Source organism: Miniopterus schreibersii, assembly GCF_964146895.1.
Source record: "Miniopterus schreibersii genome assembly, chromosome: 9".
In the NCBI taxonomy this organism is placed as follows: Eukaryota; Metazoa; Chordata; class Mammalia; order Chiroptera; family Miniopteridae; genus Miniopterus; species Miniopterus schreibersii.
In genome coordinates, this window is record NC_138118.1 from 73,407,222 (window position 1) to 73,427,048 (window position 19,827).

General features: G+C 37.7%; 1 protein-coding gene across 7 annotated transcripts in view; it reads left to right on the plus strand.

Annotated features, from left to right (window-relative positions):
- Positions 1-19,827, plus strand: part of PALS2 (protein associated with LIN7 2, MAGUK p55 family member) — a 62,310-nt gene that overhangs the window by 21,811 nt on the left and 20,672 nt on the right. For 3 of the 7 annotated variants that reach the window (XM_081146890.1, XM_081146891.1, XM_081146887.1), the window contains exons 2-7: positions 5,036-5,154; positions 8,692-8,844; positions 11,801-11,950; positions 13,006-13,233; positions 16,368-16,409; positions 18,043-18,174. In XM_081146890.1, the coding sequence (XP_081003016.1) occupies positions 5,038-5,154; positions 8,692-8,844; positions 11,801-11,950; positions 13,006-13,233; positions 16,368-16,409; positions 18,043-18,174 (822 nt within the window). In that variant the 5' untranslated portion in view covers positions 5,036-5,037. Of the gene's footprint in view, positions 1-5,032; positions 5,155-8,691; positions 8,845-11,800; positions 11,951-13,005; positions 13,234-16,367; positions 16,410-18,042; positions 18,175-19,827 lie in introns of all 7 variants that reach the window. The other 4 variants (XM_081146888.1, XM_081146889.1, XM_081146892.1 and 1 more) reach the window with 2 other exon arrangements.

Below are 19,827 nucleotides of genomic sequence, written 5' to 3' on the forward strand. Positions count from 1 at the left end.
GGAAAAGCCGAGCATAGTTTGGGATCAGTTGAACTGAATTCTCAATTTATTTTTTCGCCTATTGGCCCACCTCTGACATATCTCTTAAACATTTGGGGCCTCATTTTCTTATCTATAAAGTGGAGATAATATCTGTCCCACCTGGCTTATGGCAATTTTTGAGGCTGAAATGAGATAGGAAATGTAGGAAAAAGTAATAATGTACACAAAAGGTGGTTACTATTTGAACTCAGGTAGTGACTTGGAGCAGCACTTAGGATTCACTAAGTTAAAGTGACTAATTTAGGTGGGAGACAATGGACAGCTGACCTGGAAATGAAATTAAAATAAGGTAATCTGTGTACCTGCAGTGGTAGCAGGCATGATGCAGTGATGAAGGAGTTGTAAAGAATAAGGGATGGTTAAGACGTCCGCTGATACCACTTGGTGGCTTTTGGTTCTATTAGCGTGTGTTAGGTGTGTTTATATTGGCAGAAAAGTCTAAAAGGACCCTTATAAAAGGGGCTCCTTAAAACAACAGTAGTAAGAAATTCTTCCTCCATCATTTAGTATCAATAGAAAACATTGTTTTATCATTTTACAGTTGTGAGAGAGTAACAGAGTGTTTATTATAGGAGGGTAAGAAAAGTCCTCTGGCCTAGTTAGTATTTCCAAGAATCTGTGTAGAACTTGATTCTTGGTAATCTCAAACCAAATACCCTGGAACTACCCATAGCAACAACAGAGTTCATTGTGTGTGTGTGTGTGGCTAAAAGGGGAAGATGAGTAGTTTTCATTTATTCCTACAGCACCTTGAAGGCTCTGTTTAGCTTTTGAAATCTGTAAAGGTTGTGATTAGGGTAAAAATGGAAAAAGCATCTGATTTGTTGGGTGAAATTTAAAGAATTAAGAGTAATTGTTAATGCATTTCATTCGTTGTAATTCTTAACTATAGGCATTGAAGAAGAGTGCCCCTGTTAAAGTAATTAAAAGCTATTATTTAATTTGACAGACTGAAGTGGCTTACTGGGAGAGAAATCCATGATAAAAAAGTACAAGTGAATACCTAAGGAACAGGTGTTTCAGGGATGAAGTGTTCTGCATAAGGAGATCATCTTTGGAGAGACAAATCCATGACTTAAGAAATAAGACTAAGCATTTTTGCCTAATAAAACCTTGTATATAATGATACTTAATTTTATTAGGGAAAGTGGTTATCCTCAGTTCTTATGAGTCTGTATAGAAACCGCTAGGAGCCCTCACTGACTCTCCAGATACACAGGTCACAGCTAAGTTACCGTTTTGTTGCACAGGTATACATACATATATTAATTTTGTAACAATTTCCAAGAGCCTTTTTAACCAGCCCTTCTTTCAATCCCTGCTCCTTCCCCAAGGATAATAACTGTCACACTTTGTTTTCTATCTTTCCAAGCTTATTCTGTATATTTATATATTTGCACCTGTGGGAAATGCGAAGGACTGTTTTGTGTGCTTCATTCTTTAAATATCACACAGTACTATCTCTGTGATGCTTTTTTTTCACAGAAAAATGTGTTTTGGAACGTTTGCCATGTTAGAACCTGTAAAACCAGGTTACTCTTTTAATTGTTGCGGATTACTCACAGGCTGGGCATTTAGTCATTCCCCTGCTGAGGAGCATTGAAGTGGTTCCTATTTTCCCCCCATGTTTTCCTGTAATGTCACAATGGACGTCCAAAATACTGTCTCATTAGAGGCAGTATTACCAGTTACCGTGATGCTCCCTTTCACTTGATGATAAATTGTTACAGTGAAGGTTTAGTACAGTTAAAACTTTCAAAATCTCTCATTAAAAACATTACTCGAATTCTGGTAATGGCAGCACGTAGAGTCTGGCATTTCCTCTCTGTAAAAAGCAAATATAAAACTGGACAGTTGTTGAAAACCACCATTTAGGAGTATTGGAAACTGACCAAAGGCAGTTAAAAAATTGATCTTGCAGGACTGTCAGGGCTTGGGGTGAGCGCATTGCGAGTCCGTGGCCTTCCTGCCGGTGATCTGTCCAGATTCCTGCGCAGCTGTACCCCACCCGCACTAGGTTGGGACTGGCTGAGAAAACCAGCAGCTTTGCTGCCTAAGTGAGGGTGGGGCGTGACTTGATTCAAGAAAGGGGGTGAGAGGGACATAGAAGCCTGCAGCTTTGCTGGTGACCAGTGGTGGATTTGGTTAGAAACCAATGGGAAAACCCTGCTGCCTTGGTAGCTCAAGGTTGTGGACCTGGTTTGGGATGAGCAGTGGACCAGTAGACATTTAATAGGGAAACTACGGAAATGAAGCCATGGAAGGGCTGGGAAACTACATACTGCAGGCGAGACCCTGAGGGAGCCTAGCAAAAACTTTCAGACCAAGGGGGACTGGAGAACTGGCTGCTACTTTGAATGCATCCCCAGTCTGTACACAGATCAACTGGCAGCGGGTGGAAAGTCTTACAGACTTGAGGTGTTTGAGCATAACCTTTGCCATAGGCATTGGCTGGGAATTAAGCTGTACAGACATAGGCACAAACCCTAGGAAGCCAGCCTAAAATGTAAAAATAAGAATTAAAAAAGCTGAGCAGAGATGTCCCAACTGCAAACCATGGAGAGAAGCAGATTCTGTAGTTTAAATTTAGATGAGTTACTAAAAAAGACTCAACAACTCTGAAAAATAAAATGAATCTTGATTTATCATAATATAGTAAAGGTTCAGTTTTCAACCAAAAACTGCTGGACTGAAGGAAGGGAAGGAGGGAAGGAGGGAAGGAGGGAAGGAGGGAGGGAGGGAGGGAGGGAGGGAGGGAGGGAGGGAGGAAGGAAGGAAGGAAGGAAGGAAGGAAGGAAGGAAGGAAGGAAGGAAGGAAGGAAGGAAGGAAAAACAGAAAAGTGTGACCCCCGTAATCGAGAAAAAATAGTCAAAGTGTGACCCCCGTAATCGAGAAAAAATAGTCAGTGGGAACTGACTCAGTGGGCTTGGTGTTGGATTTAACAAAGACTTCAAATTGGCCGTTTTAAATATGTTCAAAGAATTAAAGGACAGTAAGTTCACAACACTCAACGAAGAGAGATTTCCAATAGAGAAATTAGGAAAGAAAAACCACATAGAAATGTTAGACTTGAAAAGTACAATAATTGAAATGAAAAACTCATGGGATAGTCTGGACAGCAGACTTAAGGTGGCCGTGAAGATGGGGAAGGTCAGTGAAATATTCAACCCAAAGGAGATAGAAAAAAGTTAAGAAAAGTAAACAGAGGCTCAGAGACCTGTTGGACAGTGTTAAGCATTTCAGCATACGTGTAATGAGAGTCCCGGGCAGAAAGGAAGGGAAGGGACAGAAAATAAAATAAATGGCACCAAACCTCCCCAAGTTCAGTGGGAACCACAGCTTACAAAGGGCTCCATGAAATGGAGTAAGCACAGTGCACCGTCTCTCCGGTTCTTAGCCAAAAACTGGACCGAATACAGGAGTAGCTATTTGTAGACTCTGAGAGTAGGCTGGTTGGAGACAACCAGAAATTTGAGTACTGCTGAATCGGTGGCGAGGTTACGTTTTTTGCATTCCCTGACCCAGCCCTAAAGCCCAAGAGCGGGCTTGAGAATGAACAGAGAAAACTCCAGAAACCCTCTAGTTCTGGCTTAAAGAGCAAGATGCCCAGCAAGAGTGCAGAAACCCCTTTTTCATTCTCCGAGTTCTCTCCTCGCACTCCAGCCCCCAGGAAATCCCCTGGCAGCAGCGTTGAAGCAGCTACAGCAGCCAAAGAGGAGCCCGATCAAAACTCCAGGGCAGGAAACCTTCCTCTTGGTTTGGAGCCGCCGTGGCCCATGTTGTCTTTTCTCTCTGTGTTCCCTGGCCTCCTGAAGGAGGAGGTCACAAGCTCAGCTGTAGGAAGTGCACGTGTGGCAGAGTAGGTGAAACAAAGCCTGAGATTCCTGGCCGGAGGATTGGTAAATCTCAGAGAACCAGAAGTACTTAGGTTATGGGGGGGAGGGGGCGTCTGGAAAGAGACCCCTTACAGTTGTTTGTGCACCCCGGGGCTCACCTGTGAGCTGTGCACGCGTGGCTCTGACCCCAAAGAGCATCCGTAGACGCTGCGTTCTGAAATACCAGTAGAACACCGTGGCCCGAGTCCCAGACTGGCTAGTGTGTGGCCCAGGTGGGGCAGATCCAGGTAACGTTGCGAAAGTGTTGAACAGCCCAGTAGTCTCTAAAGTTAAACTATATTCATCATGTCACCCAGCAATCCCACCGCTAGGCATTTACCCAAGAGACATGAAAACTGGAGTTGACGAGGAAGGGTGCAGATAACCACCCTTGCATTCATTCCTGGGATAAATTGTACTGGTCGTCGTGTGCAGTCCTTTTCAGTGTTGCTGGACCCAGTTCACTGGTCTTTATTAAAGATCTTTGCAATTTCATTTATAAAGGATATTGGCTATAATTTTCTTGTGATGTCTGTGTCTGGATTTGGTATCAGGACCTCAGAGAATAGTGGGGAAGTGTTTCCTCCTCGCCTTTCTTTGGAAGAGTTTGTGAAGTCTTGGTTTTAATTCTTTAATGTTTGATAGAATTCACCAATGAAGCCATCAGATTCTGGGTGTAGGGGCAGTTTCTTGATTAATAATTCAGTTTCTGTACTTTTTTATAGATCCATTAAAATTTCATATTTCTTCCTAAGTAATGTTTTTTAATTTGAAGATATAAAATTAAGAGTAAGATTGTGTGTATAAGGTAGCCTGATAAAGCCCAAACTGCATATAAAAACCTGTCCTGCTATGGGAAGTCAATTTGAAACTTACGCTTTTTAACAATTCAGTTTTTTTAAATGCAATTTTTCAAAAGGGTGTTAATTGTTAATGCCTTTTTATTTGAATTATGTCATAATCATATTTCATAATGGCTTGGAATTTAAGGCTTTTTAAATTTTATTGATTAATTTATTTAAAATTCATTGGTTAATTCTGTAGTGCAGTTCTTTATATTGCATTGTGTGCTCACCAAAGGTTTTTTTGTTTTTTATACGTTGTTTTTTCTCAGCAGCAATGCAGCAAGTATTGGATAACCTTACCGAGCTGCCCTCATCTACAGGAGCAGAAGAGATAGACCTAATTTTCCTCAAGGGGATTATGGAGAATCCTATTGTAAAATCACTTGCTAAGGTATATTGCTTTATTCACAAGATTACTAAATTATTTTTAAAATTGTCTTGCAGAGGACTTTTTAGATATTACTGTTTTAGAACTTAGGATGACTCTTGACCACTGTCAGACTTATTTCCCATTTACTTAGCTTTACTAAGAAATATTTAATGAGTGACTGCTTCATACTTAGCCATATTCTAAGAAGATAGAAACAAAATTTATGATATTTAGGTTCTTGCTTTTAACAGAGAAAGGCAAGATTATTACACCTAATAATAGTGTATTATTAATAGAGAATAGTATTTGTCTCTTTAGGTATAGCCCACAACTCTTGTTAAAAAGGTGGTTTTTTTTTGTTGGCAAGCATGGTTGGACAATGCTTGGGTGAAATACCCTGAAGTTCTGAAAGAACATTCTCTTCTCTGCAGTTTACTTTTCTAAGATGTAGTGGTAAGATTCTCAGAACTGGCCATACGGAAAGGCCAGGCCGTATCTGTGTGAGCTCCAAGTGTTCTGCAAAGCCAGTCAGGGCATGTTCTCCCACGCACTTGTGGCAAATGAAATATATTTGTATGGACTTATGCTAGGTTTCTAGTAATGCTTTTTCTTAAAGGAAGCAAGACTCATTCAAATGCGTGTGATTCTTCTGTCTCTCTGGTCAGTGTTTCCTTTGTCCTTGGTCTGATTAGTTAAATTCCAGTCGGTACTTGTCTCTTGAAAGCTACTAAATAAATTCTGACTTTAAACTTCTTTCACAAAATCTTAGAGCTTAAAAATATGAACCTGCATTTGCTTTCTTGGAAAAAGTAAAATTGATCTCGATTGAACGCAACTCTATTTCAGGAATTGGTTTTCCATGTTAATGTAATTACAGCTGTAGTTTTACTAAAAAAGACGTTGTCTTCCTCTGAGAATTTCTGTATTGTATTGTGAAGTTCTTTCCTACGGTAGAACCTGTCTTTGCAGTTGATGTGGAAATATCTTCAGGTATGTTTGTTTTTGTCACATAATTCTGCTTCCTTCCTCTTTTATCTCTTGCCATTAGTCTTTCCGCATTCCCACCTGCCCCACCCAATTTGGGTAGCAATAAGGTAGATGAACATAGAAAGGAAGGGAGCTCTATTAGAGTTTTCAAGTTAGTGACCACTTCTGTTTCTTTTTGTCTCAAAGTCTTAAACCACAGTCTACCAATGTCTAAAACATATATTACTATATGCCGATCGTGTAGCATACAATATTGGCAAAGTAAGCCATTCATTATATGTTTCCTGGAGAAAGAGGTGGCCTTTATAACTCTTACTCAGAGCAGGGGAGGGAAGGTTGAACGGATGGGTGGTATTTTGAACCACAGGAGTATAAAATAATTATAGGAATAGATGTGGGGGAGCAGAGTTCACACCCCTGGACTTGAAAGCGCTATGCTAAGAAGCAGCAACTCCACTAGCAGTTGGTGAGAGCGTCTAAATAAGTGAAAATAACATATCATATACTAGATTGAATAATTGAACTACAACAGGATGTTAGGGTGGTGTCTGGATGGCGATAAAGTCAAAGACGCTGTGGTAGGTAAGAGCTCAAGCCCTGATACTGGACCACCAGACACTGCCTCTTCCCAGCACTGTGAGCTTGAACCAGTCACTTCATCTCATTTTGCATCAGCAGCTGTGTCTGTAAGGGGAGGATGGTAATGACATACCTATCTTTGCTGAGCACCCACACTCACACTCTCACACACTCACATTATACTCAATATAGTTACACATTCACACACACACTATACTTGGAATATAGTTACACACACACTCATACACACTGTACTCGGAATATAGTTACACACACACTGTACTCAGAATATAGTTACACACAAACACACATCCACTCACATGATACTCAGATTATAGTCACACACACTCACACTCTCACTAGGAGTATAGTTACACACACACTCTCACACTCACACGATACTCAGAATATAGTTAAAGACACACACACACTCTCAATAAATGTTAATTTTTTTCTTTTTGTCTGAAGCTTTCTTATACTATGATGAGTGTTACAGTATTGAAACATTAGTGATGCTAAATTAGATATTTATTAAAGCATGTTTTGTAGAAGTTACTAATCATGCATGTTACTTTAGCCTTTTTCCAAAGCTGACATTCATTCCGTGATATGCAGAGTGTCCTCATTACCCCATCCTTGCCAGGCTTTCAAAAATTATACATTTACTATGCTCATTCTTTGTGGCATTTCTAGTCTTCTTAATGTTTTTCTTACCTAAATCTAATAGAAACTTTCCCTTCTTTTTAAATTACATTTAGTCTTTTGACATTTTTCTTTGTTTACAAGCAGTTATAATTTTTTCTTTGTCAGTTTACTTCATGTGACTTAAAATTTCTTCTTCTGAGGTGTTTCTTAAAAATGTTGCTTAATATATAGCCCCCTTCCACTTAAAAGTTTGTTTTACTTTGTGAATCACCTGGGGAAAAATACATTTAAGTGGAAAAAAAAAATTGCATTTTCAAAATTAAAATGTATATTTGCACTCTGAAGGAGTCTCTCTATATGATAGAAATAACTTTTAAGTATCATAGGTAATACTATCAATTAAACTTTATTTAACTTCAAGGCAATGTTAGCATGGTGTCTTTATTTAATTCATAGTTGCCACTTGAAATTTGGGTTTTTCTTCAGCACTTACAGAAATGAATCTTAAATTGTTATGTGTAAGACTTGACATCTTACACGGTTTCATTTATAAACTAAATCTTAATAGTTATGCTTTGCTTGTCTTCAAGATCAGACAGCAACCATTTATCAGAAAAACAAAGAACACTAAAAGGTGAAGACTGCTTGGTGTTCATTCTCAGTTTGATTTTAAAACTCTGCTTTACTTCACCTGGGAAAAGGTAATTAGGACTACTGGGTGTCTATGACAGTGTGATTCATGGTCCATTTTATGTGGAAAGATTATGAGATTTTAAAAAACCAGCTTAAGATATATAGACATGAAATGATACAGTCCTTTGAGGTCCAGCTCAAGAACTGTCTCTCTGAACTGATTTGTTTATTAATTCAGACTCTGGGTTTCCCAAAATGATTTTTATCACTTTTTGAATAGTAATCTATATAATGATTGTGTTCCTGTTCTTTATTTTTATTATGCTTAATCATATAATTTAATACAGCATGAACAGTATCATCTAGAGTTTGAGTCTAGACTAGAACATCTCTAGGAATTTCTATTGGGTAAGAAATATATGGTTTTTTATTATAATTTGGCCTATCTAGTTTTTTCATGGTTTAATTATGAAAATGAATTTTTCATGACTTAGGATAGGAATAGAGGCCAAGGTTTATTATACTGCACGAAAACATTTACTGAGAAAGATTTGTATTTTGCCTCTAATTAAAATATTAAATTTGGTTTCAGTGAATCAAGCCTTCAAGTCCTATCTTTTAAAACTTTATGAAAAAGAAACAAATCAGGAAGAAAACCACAGCCTGGAGCAAAACAATATATATTCTTACTTTGCTATGTTATTGTCTTTTCAGGCTCATGAGAGGCTAGAAGATTCAAAACTAGAAGCTGTCAGCGACAATAACTTGGAATTAGTGAACGAAATTCTCGAAGATATCAGCCCCCTCGTCAGTGTGGACAAAAACGTGGCAGAGCTGGTTGGGATTCTCAAAGAACCCCACTTCCAGGTGAACTTCCCAGCGCTCTTCTCTCCAAGTCCCTGTGTTCCCAAATACTTTGCTAGTAGTTAAGTTCCAGTTTAAGAGAAGGTTTTTAAATACTATTTAGGGCCATACTTTGTAATATGTAAATTCCAGCATAGGTATTTTAATGTTCCAATATTCTGAGGATACATAAACACACACGTAACTAATACACATTGCATAAATGTATATCTGTCACAGAAATACATCAGAATGTTTTTTTCTTTATGTAATTAAAAAAACCACAAAACCTGATTTATCATCAGACCATGTGCTAGAGACGTTTGTCTCTGTGATAGTGGAATTTCCTTCCTCACTACCGCTTTTTGTCAGACCTCCTTGTGGCCATTCATGCGCATTTTCAGTGTTGAGTCTAGGATTGGGGTGCACTTGATGACCTCAGAACAACAGAGAGCAGTGTGAGGATAGAAACCACTACATAGCATAGGTTTGATAGGCACAAAAAACAAGTGCGATTTAAGCATTGGTCTGTATCAATAAAGAGTTAATCATTTTAACAAAGAAAAACCAGTTTCAGAAGAGAAAGGGAGTGGGGGAGATTTCTTATAAATCTGCAATGAAGACCATGTGGTATTGAGTCAGCATTAGAAAAATAGATTAATCGACAAGAATAGCAACCCCAGAAATATATCCACACTCATATGACAACCTGGTTTATGACAGAGATAATACATTTAGTGGAGAAAGGATGGACTATTTAATAAATGGTTGCGGGATAGAGGGATAAAGTGTCACTTGCTTTCCACTGCAGATCTTAGGGGGCAGCCCCCTTGCGTTTTACTCAAAGACTTTCTCTGACTCCAACAATGTTAATGTAAAATATGAAGATTTAGAGTGAGATGGTTCCTATGTCTAAGTCAATATCTTAGGTACAAAAAAGTGGACACATATCACCCATACCCTTTGCATGGGACAGTTGATTGAGGCCTTATAAGTCATACTAAGGTGTTCAGACTTTATGCTTAGGACAATGGGAAACCTTGGGCAGGATGAGAGGAGATATTTAACAGGGAGAGGTCAGATTATGGAGCTAGATTGTTAAGTACTGAGGCAAGAAGTTGTGATAGCAGTATAAAATGAGGATTTTCAAGTCTTAAGCAGCAAAATCAACAGGACTTGGTGACTAGTTACGTGTGACAGTTGTAGAAGAGAGATGTGGAAAGTTGATTAAGGATAGGATTTCTGACTGTTGGTAGAATCCACTGAGATTAGGAACACTCTAGGAGAAACTGGACAAGTTAATGTAAGGTAACTGGCCATGTTAAGTTTGTGACGCCTCAGAAGCATCTGGGTGGTGCTTTCAGGCATGTTATATATATATATTTAAATAAATACATAAAATTTAATAAGTATAAATTTATATAAAGTTTAATAAATACATAACATTAGAAAATAGCGGCAATTAAAAATACAAAAATTAAGACATTGCATTCTTACTACCCAAATTATTACTGTACTATTTTAGTGCATATTCCTCCATTTTTTTTCCTGTCCATAAATGTACTTTTTTTTTTCTTTACTAATTGAGATCATTTTTCACAAGGTGTTTTGTAATTTACAGTTTTAGTTCAGTCATCGATTTCCGCTTTCCCATGTCAGTGGGTCTCCGGCTCATGTAGTGCACATACTATATTCAGATGTCTTTATTTGATGCCAAAATATTCTTTATAGCTGATTTGTACGTACAGGTTTCCAGCCTAGTTCCATGTGTAGTGTCTAGTTAGACCGTCCGTCCCTCCCTTGATTATGATGTTGACCTTTTGAAGAGACCTGCAGAATGTCCCACTTCCTGGGTGTATCTGGTTGCTTCCCTACCGTGTTGTTTAGTTATCTATCCCTTCTATTTCCTGTAAACAGACGTTCTGTCAAAAAGGTTGGTGATTCAAGTTAATTATTTGGAACTAAAATTCATCTTAAGTGATGTGATACAACATGAATTAAATTATATCAAAAATGTATAATACATGGTCAGCACACCACTATTGATGCTGAGATTGGTCCCTTGATTAAGGGCAGTGACAGTCTAATTCTTTGAAAGCCTTTCCACTAGAAGTAATCTAGTGTCTTACTATTCTAGCATTATACTAATGCTGTTTCCTTTCAGCTATTTACCTCCATTAATAATCCTTGCCTGAATCAGTATTTGCACTAGAGGTTGCAAACTGACATTTTTCGAAATTCTGCATTTTCTCTCATTCTGCATTTATTAGCTGGTGGCCTTATGTGAGGAGAGCTTTTCCTTGTCAGGTGGGCGGTTCAGTTACTCTGTAATGTGTTTCCCACCAAGGGGTCAGGGACATGCTTGGTCCCTCCCTCTACCAATTCTCAAAGTAAAAAATCGTTTAAAATAGCAATTTTCATAGAAACAAATGTGTGTGTTTTTCAGTCTTTTGTTTTTTTAAATAGCACTGTGGAGTTATGGATTTTTCATTAATTCAGTATTTCAGTCATATACAATCCTTAATTCTTTCTGATTTTCAAATTATCATAATTTTGTTATGTTGTAGGCAGATTTTTAGTGTATGAACCTGAAGCTCATGAAAGTTCTGAACCAAAGACGTAAAATTCGGAATTACCAGTGGATAGGTAGTGGCTTGGGTCACAGGAATATTCCCTAAGAAGAGAAAACGGGGTGAAAACAAAGACCAAGCCAGAGGTTTGAGTGACTTCCAGCATTTATAGGAGTAATCCTCACATATGGATTTGTGCTTCTTTCTTTTTGAATTCTTTCTTCAGTCTCTTACATGTATTCTTATGAAATAACCAGAAATTATCATTTAAACCCTTACGCTAAGAATCTACGTCCTGAACCTGTTGACGTTTGTTCCCTTCCTTGTGTTTTGATTTATTATTTTTGAACTTGCGTTTTATCCACTCAAAAAACTTTTTAAACTTAGTTTTACATTTTGAATCCTTACAGTCGCTCTTGGAGGCCCATGATATTGTGGCATCAAAGTGTTACGATTCGCCTCCGTCCAGCCCGGAAATGAATAATTCTGTCAATAATCAGTTGCTGCCCGTGGATGCCATTCGTATTCTTGGCATTCACAAAAGAGCTGGGGAACCATTGGTGAGTAGAAAAACCAGCGCCTTCTTAAATCTGAGCCCGGACGTACTTGAGGCCCAGACACTACTCTCGTTTTTTTCTCTCTCGTAACTTGTATCATTATGAGAACTTTATTTGTGTTTGTTTTTATGCCTTTTTTGGCCTCTGTATAAAATACACCTTGGATGCTCTCTCAACTTGATTTAGCATACAAAATTAAGTCAAGATAAAAGTTAAACTGAAGTAGAGGCCAGAAGAAGTTTGCCAATGGGTGGCAAAACTTTCAGAAAGTAAGTACTTTATATTTTTTCTTTGCCCTTTGAAGAAGTTATCTCAGGTTGCTTGCTAATGATAGTATCAAAACATGGAAGAAAGTTGTTATTAAAAAGTGAAAACATGGCCTGGCCGGTGTGGCTCAGTGGTTGAGCATCGACCTAGGATCCAGGAGATAGCGGTTCGCTTCCCAGTCAGGGCACATGCCCGGGTTGCGGGCTCGATCCCCAGTCGGGCGTGCAGGAGGCAGCTGATCAGTGACTCTCATCATTGATAATTCTGTCTCTCTCTCTCTCCCCCTCTCCTTTCCTCTCTCTGAAATCAATCAATCAATCAATAAATATACACACACACACACACACACACACACACACACGCACACTTTTTTAAAGTGAAGACATGGTAGGTAGGGCCCTTTAAGTAGTGAAGTTTACAATTCCCTGCTAAAATTATTATTTCTGCGTCCTGACTATAAGAACAGTGAAATGGGCGGGGGAAAGCCAGGAACAAGGCACAACTATTGTTTCTTGTTCCTTTGCGGTTCTTTTATCCTGTGAACGCAGCCTGGTATATGTTTCATTTTTTCAGGTTAACCTTAAGATCGGCGTCCTTTTTAAGGGTGGTATATGTTGTCACAGTTGCACATGGTTTAAGATTAGAATATTGACACAGGAGGGAACACGGGAAAAACAGGAAGGATTCACTCACCTACTTTTAGAATTATTTTCTTATATATACACATTCATGAGTATTTGAGATTTAAAAAAAAAAAATCTGACGACAGTTCCATTCCTTAATTCCTTTAGGGTGTAACATTTAGGGTTGAAAACAACGACCTGGTCATCGCCCGAATCCTTCACGGAGGCATGATAGACCGACAAGGGTTGCTTCATGTGGGAGATATCATTAAAGAAGTCAATGGCCACGAGGTTGGAAACAATCCAAAGGAATTACAAGAATTACTGAAAAATATTAGTGGAAGTGTCACCCTAAAAATTTTACCAAGCTATAGAGATACAATTACTCCTCAACAGGTTAGTAATAAAATTCTTGGTAATATTAAGAGTACTTTCATTTCTTAAATCACTCTGTTGGATGTAACCACCAGTTGCTACTCTTTTGCTAAAGAAGAGAAGGGGGAAAACTGTCTGATTTAATTGTTCTGAATTGCCTTATTTTGTCACGGGTGAATTTTTAAGCAATTAACGTCATCTTACTACTATAAAAGAATTAGGAGAGAAATCTGTGAGCACCACCGACCCTGCCATTTCGGTAACGTACAGCAAGGTGTTGGAAAAACCATACAGCCTTTTAGTCATTCAACTAGCAAACATTTTTTGGTACCTGTTATGTTCCAGGCCCTGTGAGTGAAGGTAATGCAGCCCCAACCACCTATAGCTTATTGTGTAGGGGATGGGCTAGAGCAGCGATTCTCAGCCCATGTGCTACAGAATTTTTAAAACACGCAACACCTGACTATTTAGTGAGGGCCACTGATCTCTTTTCCCTTAGAGTGTCAAATGAAGAAAGGACAACAGCCAGCACAATAGCCTTCCAGTGTGAATGAAGCAAAATTATACCCTTTTTTTTTTGCCAGATTGGCCAAAATTGTATTTTTTGGTGTGCCGCAGAATTTTAGTAAGTAGTTTATGTGCCATGAGATGAAAAAGGCTGAGTCGCTGGTGTGATAGAATCAGAAAGGAAGAAAAAGAAATGAAGCCATTACAAAGAAATAGCTGATGACTATGGTGGGGGTATTGTTCATATGAAAACTTTAAAGGCTAGTTTTAGTATTTCTGTTCAATTCTGTGCAACAGCGTGTGGAATACCCGTTTTATATTGTTATGTGGAGGACAGGATGGAATATTTAGTCGTGATTTTAGTACGTAAGCTGGACTTCTGAATATACATAGGCTTGCAAGGGACTTTGGTTGAAATGAAGGTGGACACCTTGTCTTCAAGGAAAGGAATCACCAACTGGCACATTTCCATTTGGAAAAGTAGAACCAAAGGTTGACTTCTTTAAATTATGTGTTAGTTTTGATACTTAGGAAGATTTTTCCCCCCTCTGTGGTCCGAACTCCAGAATTCTTACCAGCTCGCCATGCCCATAATGGACTTTTACGGGGAAAACTACATTTTTGTGATATTAATAGCTAGGACTTGGGCCTAAAATCCTCTGTAAATTCTACAATTGGTGAAGTAACCTGAGTGATGTGAAATGCAAGGCTAGTTAGCCCTGTCCTAGGCCACCTCCATCTTCTTGCTCATCTCAGCTTGGAGACCACCAGGCTGCACACAAGTTCTCCTTCCCGAGGTGCGAAGTGGGGACTTTTCTGTACAGTTAGCTGGAGCAAGTGTGCAGTGCATCTTGTTTCCATTGTTCGGAATCACCATCTTCAGTGTCTAATGTCTTGACGGATGTTTCACATACTTGTCCAGTGTTTTAGTTGTTTCAGGTTGGAGGGTCCTTGTTACTTCATCTTAGAAGCAGGAGCCATTTTATCTTTACTTTTATTACCATAAAAATGTAATTTTTGAATGGGTTCAAAATTCAAGAAATATAAATTTGTGTTCAGTTGAAACCTCCCTCCTAATTCTCTACCAACCTAATCCTCACTCCCCCATAAGATACCATGCTGTTAGTTTATCTTTCCAGAGTTTCTTTATTCATATGCAAGTAACAATTATATATTCTTTTTCCCCTTCCACGTCTTTTTTTATGAAAAGATTACATAGTATACACACTCTGAACCTTGGTGTTTGTGTGTCTGTGTGTGTGCCGGGGGGAGTTCCCAATTAACTGTGCAGTCTTAGGGATCTTTCCTTTTTGGTGCGTAGTCTACCTGTTGAAATACAACCCCCCTTTTTTTTCTTAACATCTGCATAGTGTTGTATTACATAGATTTACCATCACTTGTTTAATCAGTTCCCTATTGTTAAATAATTAGGCTGTGTCTGATCTTTTCCAATGAGGAGTAATTCAGTAGTTAATAGTCTTGTACATAAGTCACTTTGTATGTGTCTGAATAACATTGCTGTTGAATACATTCCCAGAGGTGGATTGCTAAGTCAGAGAGTTTTTGCATTTGCAATTTTGATAGTTATTGCCAAATTATCTTCCCAAGGGACTGAACCAGTATTTCACCAACCTGTTAGAAAAATGGCTGTTGGCCCATAGTCCTTGCTATGGTATATCAAGTATTTGGATTTCTGCTACTCTGATGGGAAGATAGTGTTCTCATAATATAGTTTTAGTTTGTTTTCCTATTCTGAGTGAGGTTGGACATCTCCCCCTGTGTTTAAAAGCCATTCGTACTTCCTTTTCTCCCTTGCTGCTACTTCAGATTGTTCATTCATTCAGATATTTCTTTTAATGGTAAGAATATGAGATTGAAAGATTTTAGGTTGTGTTTAGTAACTTTCCAATAATGAATGAACAGTTAACATTCATAGGCTATTAGTGAAACACTTTAAAATGCACTTAATAAAATATTATACTAGACAAATGATTTAAAGATCATTACAAAATATTTAGATCAAAGATTGGGTTCATTAATTTTTTCAGACAAATCTTCAAAGTTCAAAGTAAAACTAGTTTAATCTGAGTTTTTGAGCACAGAGTAATGTTGCAAAATTAATTTGCTAAATGAAAAAATAAAAAATTATTTCTTTTAGAAATTCTTTACATTTGCAAGGTTTGGTTTTTGTTCCACAAATAATGATGTTTTCAGAACAATTTGATGGGAGTAGGGGAATGAATATTTGAAATTTGGATTAACTTGGAAAGTCTGAGCTTTATGGTTACAGAACACACTCTGCCCCACAGATAAGAATAATAAACTTAGTCATGATTAGATGACAGGTGCTCTTACTGCTCATTTAGGGCAGCTTTTTTGAGAAGTAAGGTGCATCCCAGTATTTTTACAACGTTGCAAACCCATCTTTTTTTCTGCCTCATCTCAAACCCTTCTAACTTTTTGCTTCAATCATTTATAATTTTCAAATATTATATATACCCTATGAACAATTCTTTAGGGAAGTAGTTGCTTTACTAAATGAGTGAAGTAATAAAATGGGCCAGTAGTTTGTTTATATTATGTTGATTTGTTACCACTTTAAAGCTATATTCATGGCTATATTTATGCAATGAAAAATATATTTTTAGAGTTGCATCAATATGGAGAGGCATCCAGCACACGTCCGTCAGGTATGATGTCATTCCAGGACAGTCTCTGGTACTCTGTTTTTCTGTCTTGTCAGCCAACTAAATTTACCTTGATTAAACTTAATCATTTTGGGTTTTCTCCACTGCCAAATCATTGAGCTGCATGCCATTGTCAAGTTAGCCAGTTGTCACATTTTAGGCAAGCTTAATATTATTTGTATGCTTGCTTTTTAGAGTTTTCTAAACGTGTATATCAGAAAAAACTCTTGGCTTGCTGATTTTTTTAAGCATTAATATTTAGCCTTTCCAAAGTTATTGCAAATGCTCTGAATGCTTTCTTTGAATATCATCTAATTGTAAATAACTAAAATCTTATCAAATGTTCCCAAATTTAGTTATTTTTAAATTATTTAATATGCATCCATCATATTACATTTTACTACACTAATAATATCTATCTACTTTGTTATTTGAATATTGTATGGCATATTTACATAAATATGATAAATAGAAAAGTAACATTATTTTGACTAATTATGTGCTTTCCTGCTTGTTAAAGTTTCCTGCTGATTAATACTAAGTCAGTTCTTTAGATAAAATTTGAATTTCTATGAATATGCATGAAAAAGGTTTGTTTTAAAAAAGTAATTTGTCTGAACTTGCCATCAAATACTGAAAATGCTTAGCTTAATTAGAATTCAAATTAAAGTGAATATGCAGAATATTCTAGATACTGGAGATCATAACTTACTGGTAACTGACGTACTTATATTGATAAAACATTTAAAAGAAATTTGTATAGTTAAATGAATTTAAAATAGTTTCAGGCTTTCCAGTATTTGTCTTAAAAATTAATACTGATCATTTAAATCAGAGCAAGATGATTCCAGAAAAGTATTTTCTACACTAGTTTTGGTCGGTGTTTAAGTCTATGTGATTAAAAAATAAATAAAAAATTGCCCAACCTGGCGTGGCTCAGCTGTTGAGCATCAATCTAGGATCCAGGAGATCGAGGTTTAATTCCTGGTCAGGGCACATGCTTGGATTGCAGATGATCCCCAGCAGGGGACGTGCAGGAGGCAGATGATCAATGAGTCATCATTGATGTTTCTCTCTCTCTCCCCCTTTCCCTTCATCTCTCTGAAATCAATAAAGATATATTTGTTTTAAAAAAATTATTACCAAGGATGAAAGGGGGTTTTTTGCTTTTTTTTAAAGGTTATTAAATATATTTCAGGTCTGACTTCAACATGAATTTTTATTATTTAATTTTGATTTCAAAGAGTCAGTCTTACTATCTGAAATGTATGCCTTAAACCAACTGCACGTATTGTTTCAGGATGTTAATCAGGAAGTAGCATTTGCTTGCACAAAAATTATGCAGTGTTGGTTGGAAAATCATGTGAAAAGAATGGTGGAATTAAGTGATTGTCAAACTCTTTGTTGATTTAAGATTATACGTTAAAATAGAAACAAAATTTTAATATGGTGACAGTGTTTAGTTCATATTTTCTGATACCAAATTACTAATGTTCTAATATGTAATTTAAATTTTATTTGAGACAAGTTTCTTAGTTGTCAATTACAAGAAAATCACAGAGGTTTGAAGAACATTTCAGAAATCCAGTGACAAATGGTGCCTCTCTCATACTTTTAATTGTTCTGTGTGTTTTAGGTGTTTGTGAAGTGTCATTTTGATTATAACCCATACAATGATAACCTGATACCCTGCAAAGAAGCAGGACTGAAGTTTTCGAAAGGAGAAATTCTTCAGATTGTCAACAGAGAAGATCCAAACTGGTGGCAGGTTAGTGTGCTGCTCTGAATTTCCTCACCTGCTGTTTTATTTTCAACCTTAGACCTGGCCAATATCTGCGTATTCGGGAAGAAGGTATTATTAACATTTGTTCCAGTGGGTTTTCCTGCACAAACAGCTAGCTCCTGCTTCACAGCTGCTAATTTTGTGAACAGAAGACCAAATTGAGAGGGAATTTGTGAAGAGCTGTGAATAAACGCAGGACTAACCTGTGGTGCCATCTCTGGGTTAGGGCTTAGACCAGTCTGTCTTTCCCCATGGGTGATTGCAGGAAGGCACAGAATTAGGCAAGAACAGCTCAGCTGGGGTCACCCCTGTTCAGTGTTTTTGTTTGTTGTAACTAAGGAGTCTTTTATTGTGGTTGTAGTAGTCTTTCTCTCGTCTCCCCTCCCTCTGAATACATTCGCAGCAAATAAAGCATTAACTTTTTAAGCTCTCAGCTCTTAAACCTATTTGCCCACCTCTTCTCATGTGTTGAGAAATGGAGGCATGCTTTATCATCGGTGGTGTTTTGATCGTGGGTTGAAATCTGCGTGCATGGAAAGGATGTGTGTTAGCGCTGTGTTTTGCCCCCTTCGTTTTCCAGATCTGCGTGACAATGTCCTTTTTCCTTTCCCTTAGTGCAGCTTTCAGAAGAATCCCTGGCAGCCAAAAGAAGCCTGCTTTAGTCATTGTTCACCTTGGTTAAACAGCCAGTGTTCAGAAGGGGAGAAACTTAACAGATGGGAAAGTCTTAACTCCCTTAAACTGTCAGAGAGTCTCATTCAAGAACAAGCCATGAGAGAGAAGGGCCCAGGGCCTACCCCTGAACTCTAAGTTAAACGGATACAGTAACTCACGTTAGCTCTAATGAGTTACATTGACTTCTAAGGGGAATGAATTACAAGAATGCGGACAATCATATTGAGGTGTCCTTGCATTTAAATTAAGACATTAACATGTACAAGTGCACTGTGCAACTGGTTAGGAAGCTGAGAAACGAGTAAATGAAATGGAATTCATGATTTCAAGAGGTTTCCATTGAAGTTTTTAGACGGCTCACCTGGAAAATCCGCCTTCTGCGGCTGTTTCCTTTTTAAACTTTTCCAATGTTTTCTCTTTTCCACTCTTTGAATGCCATCTCTTAGTTTTCACATCTGATCCTTTCACCATTATCTCAACTTCTTCCTGCATTTTGTGGCCTGTTTCTTTAATTCTTTGTGTGTGTTTTTTTCAGGATTTTAGCTGCTAAAAACATACCAGATTTTTAAATGCTGGTTTGTTAGAATAAAGTCACTACTATAACTTTGTGGAATAAACCACTAGTAGCCAGTTTTCCGGCCACTATATTGAACTAGCTCTTCTTTGGTTTTTATTTTAACTAGTTCCTGATAGTGACATTTTAGCTCTCTTAAACTATTTCTCAGAATATTCAGATTGCTGAATGCAGGAATGTGACGCTCCTCTGTTTTCCCAGTGCTGTCTTTGTCCTTGATTTGGCCTTAGGAAATACCAACACGTAGGATTAAGGCTGAAAGTAATAGCTTACTAAAGGGTGCCAGATGCAAAGTCCTGTAAACACGCAGACTAGCATTTATGCCTTCCCATTCTTGGACTAAGTATCATAAAGAAAAAGTTTTAGTAATTTAAAGAGCCTGTCTGCTG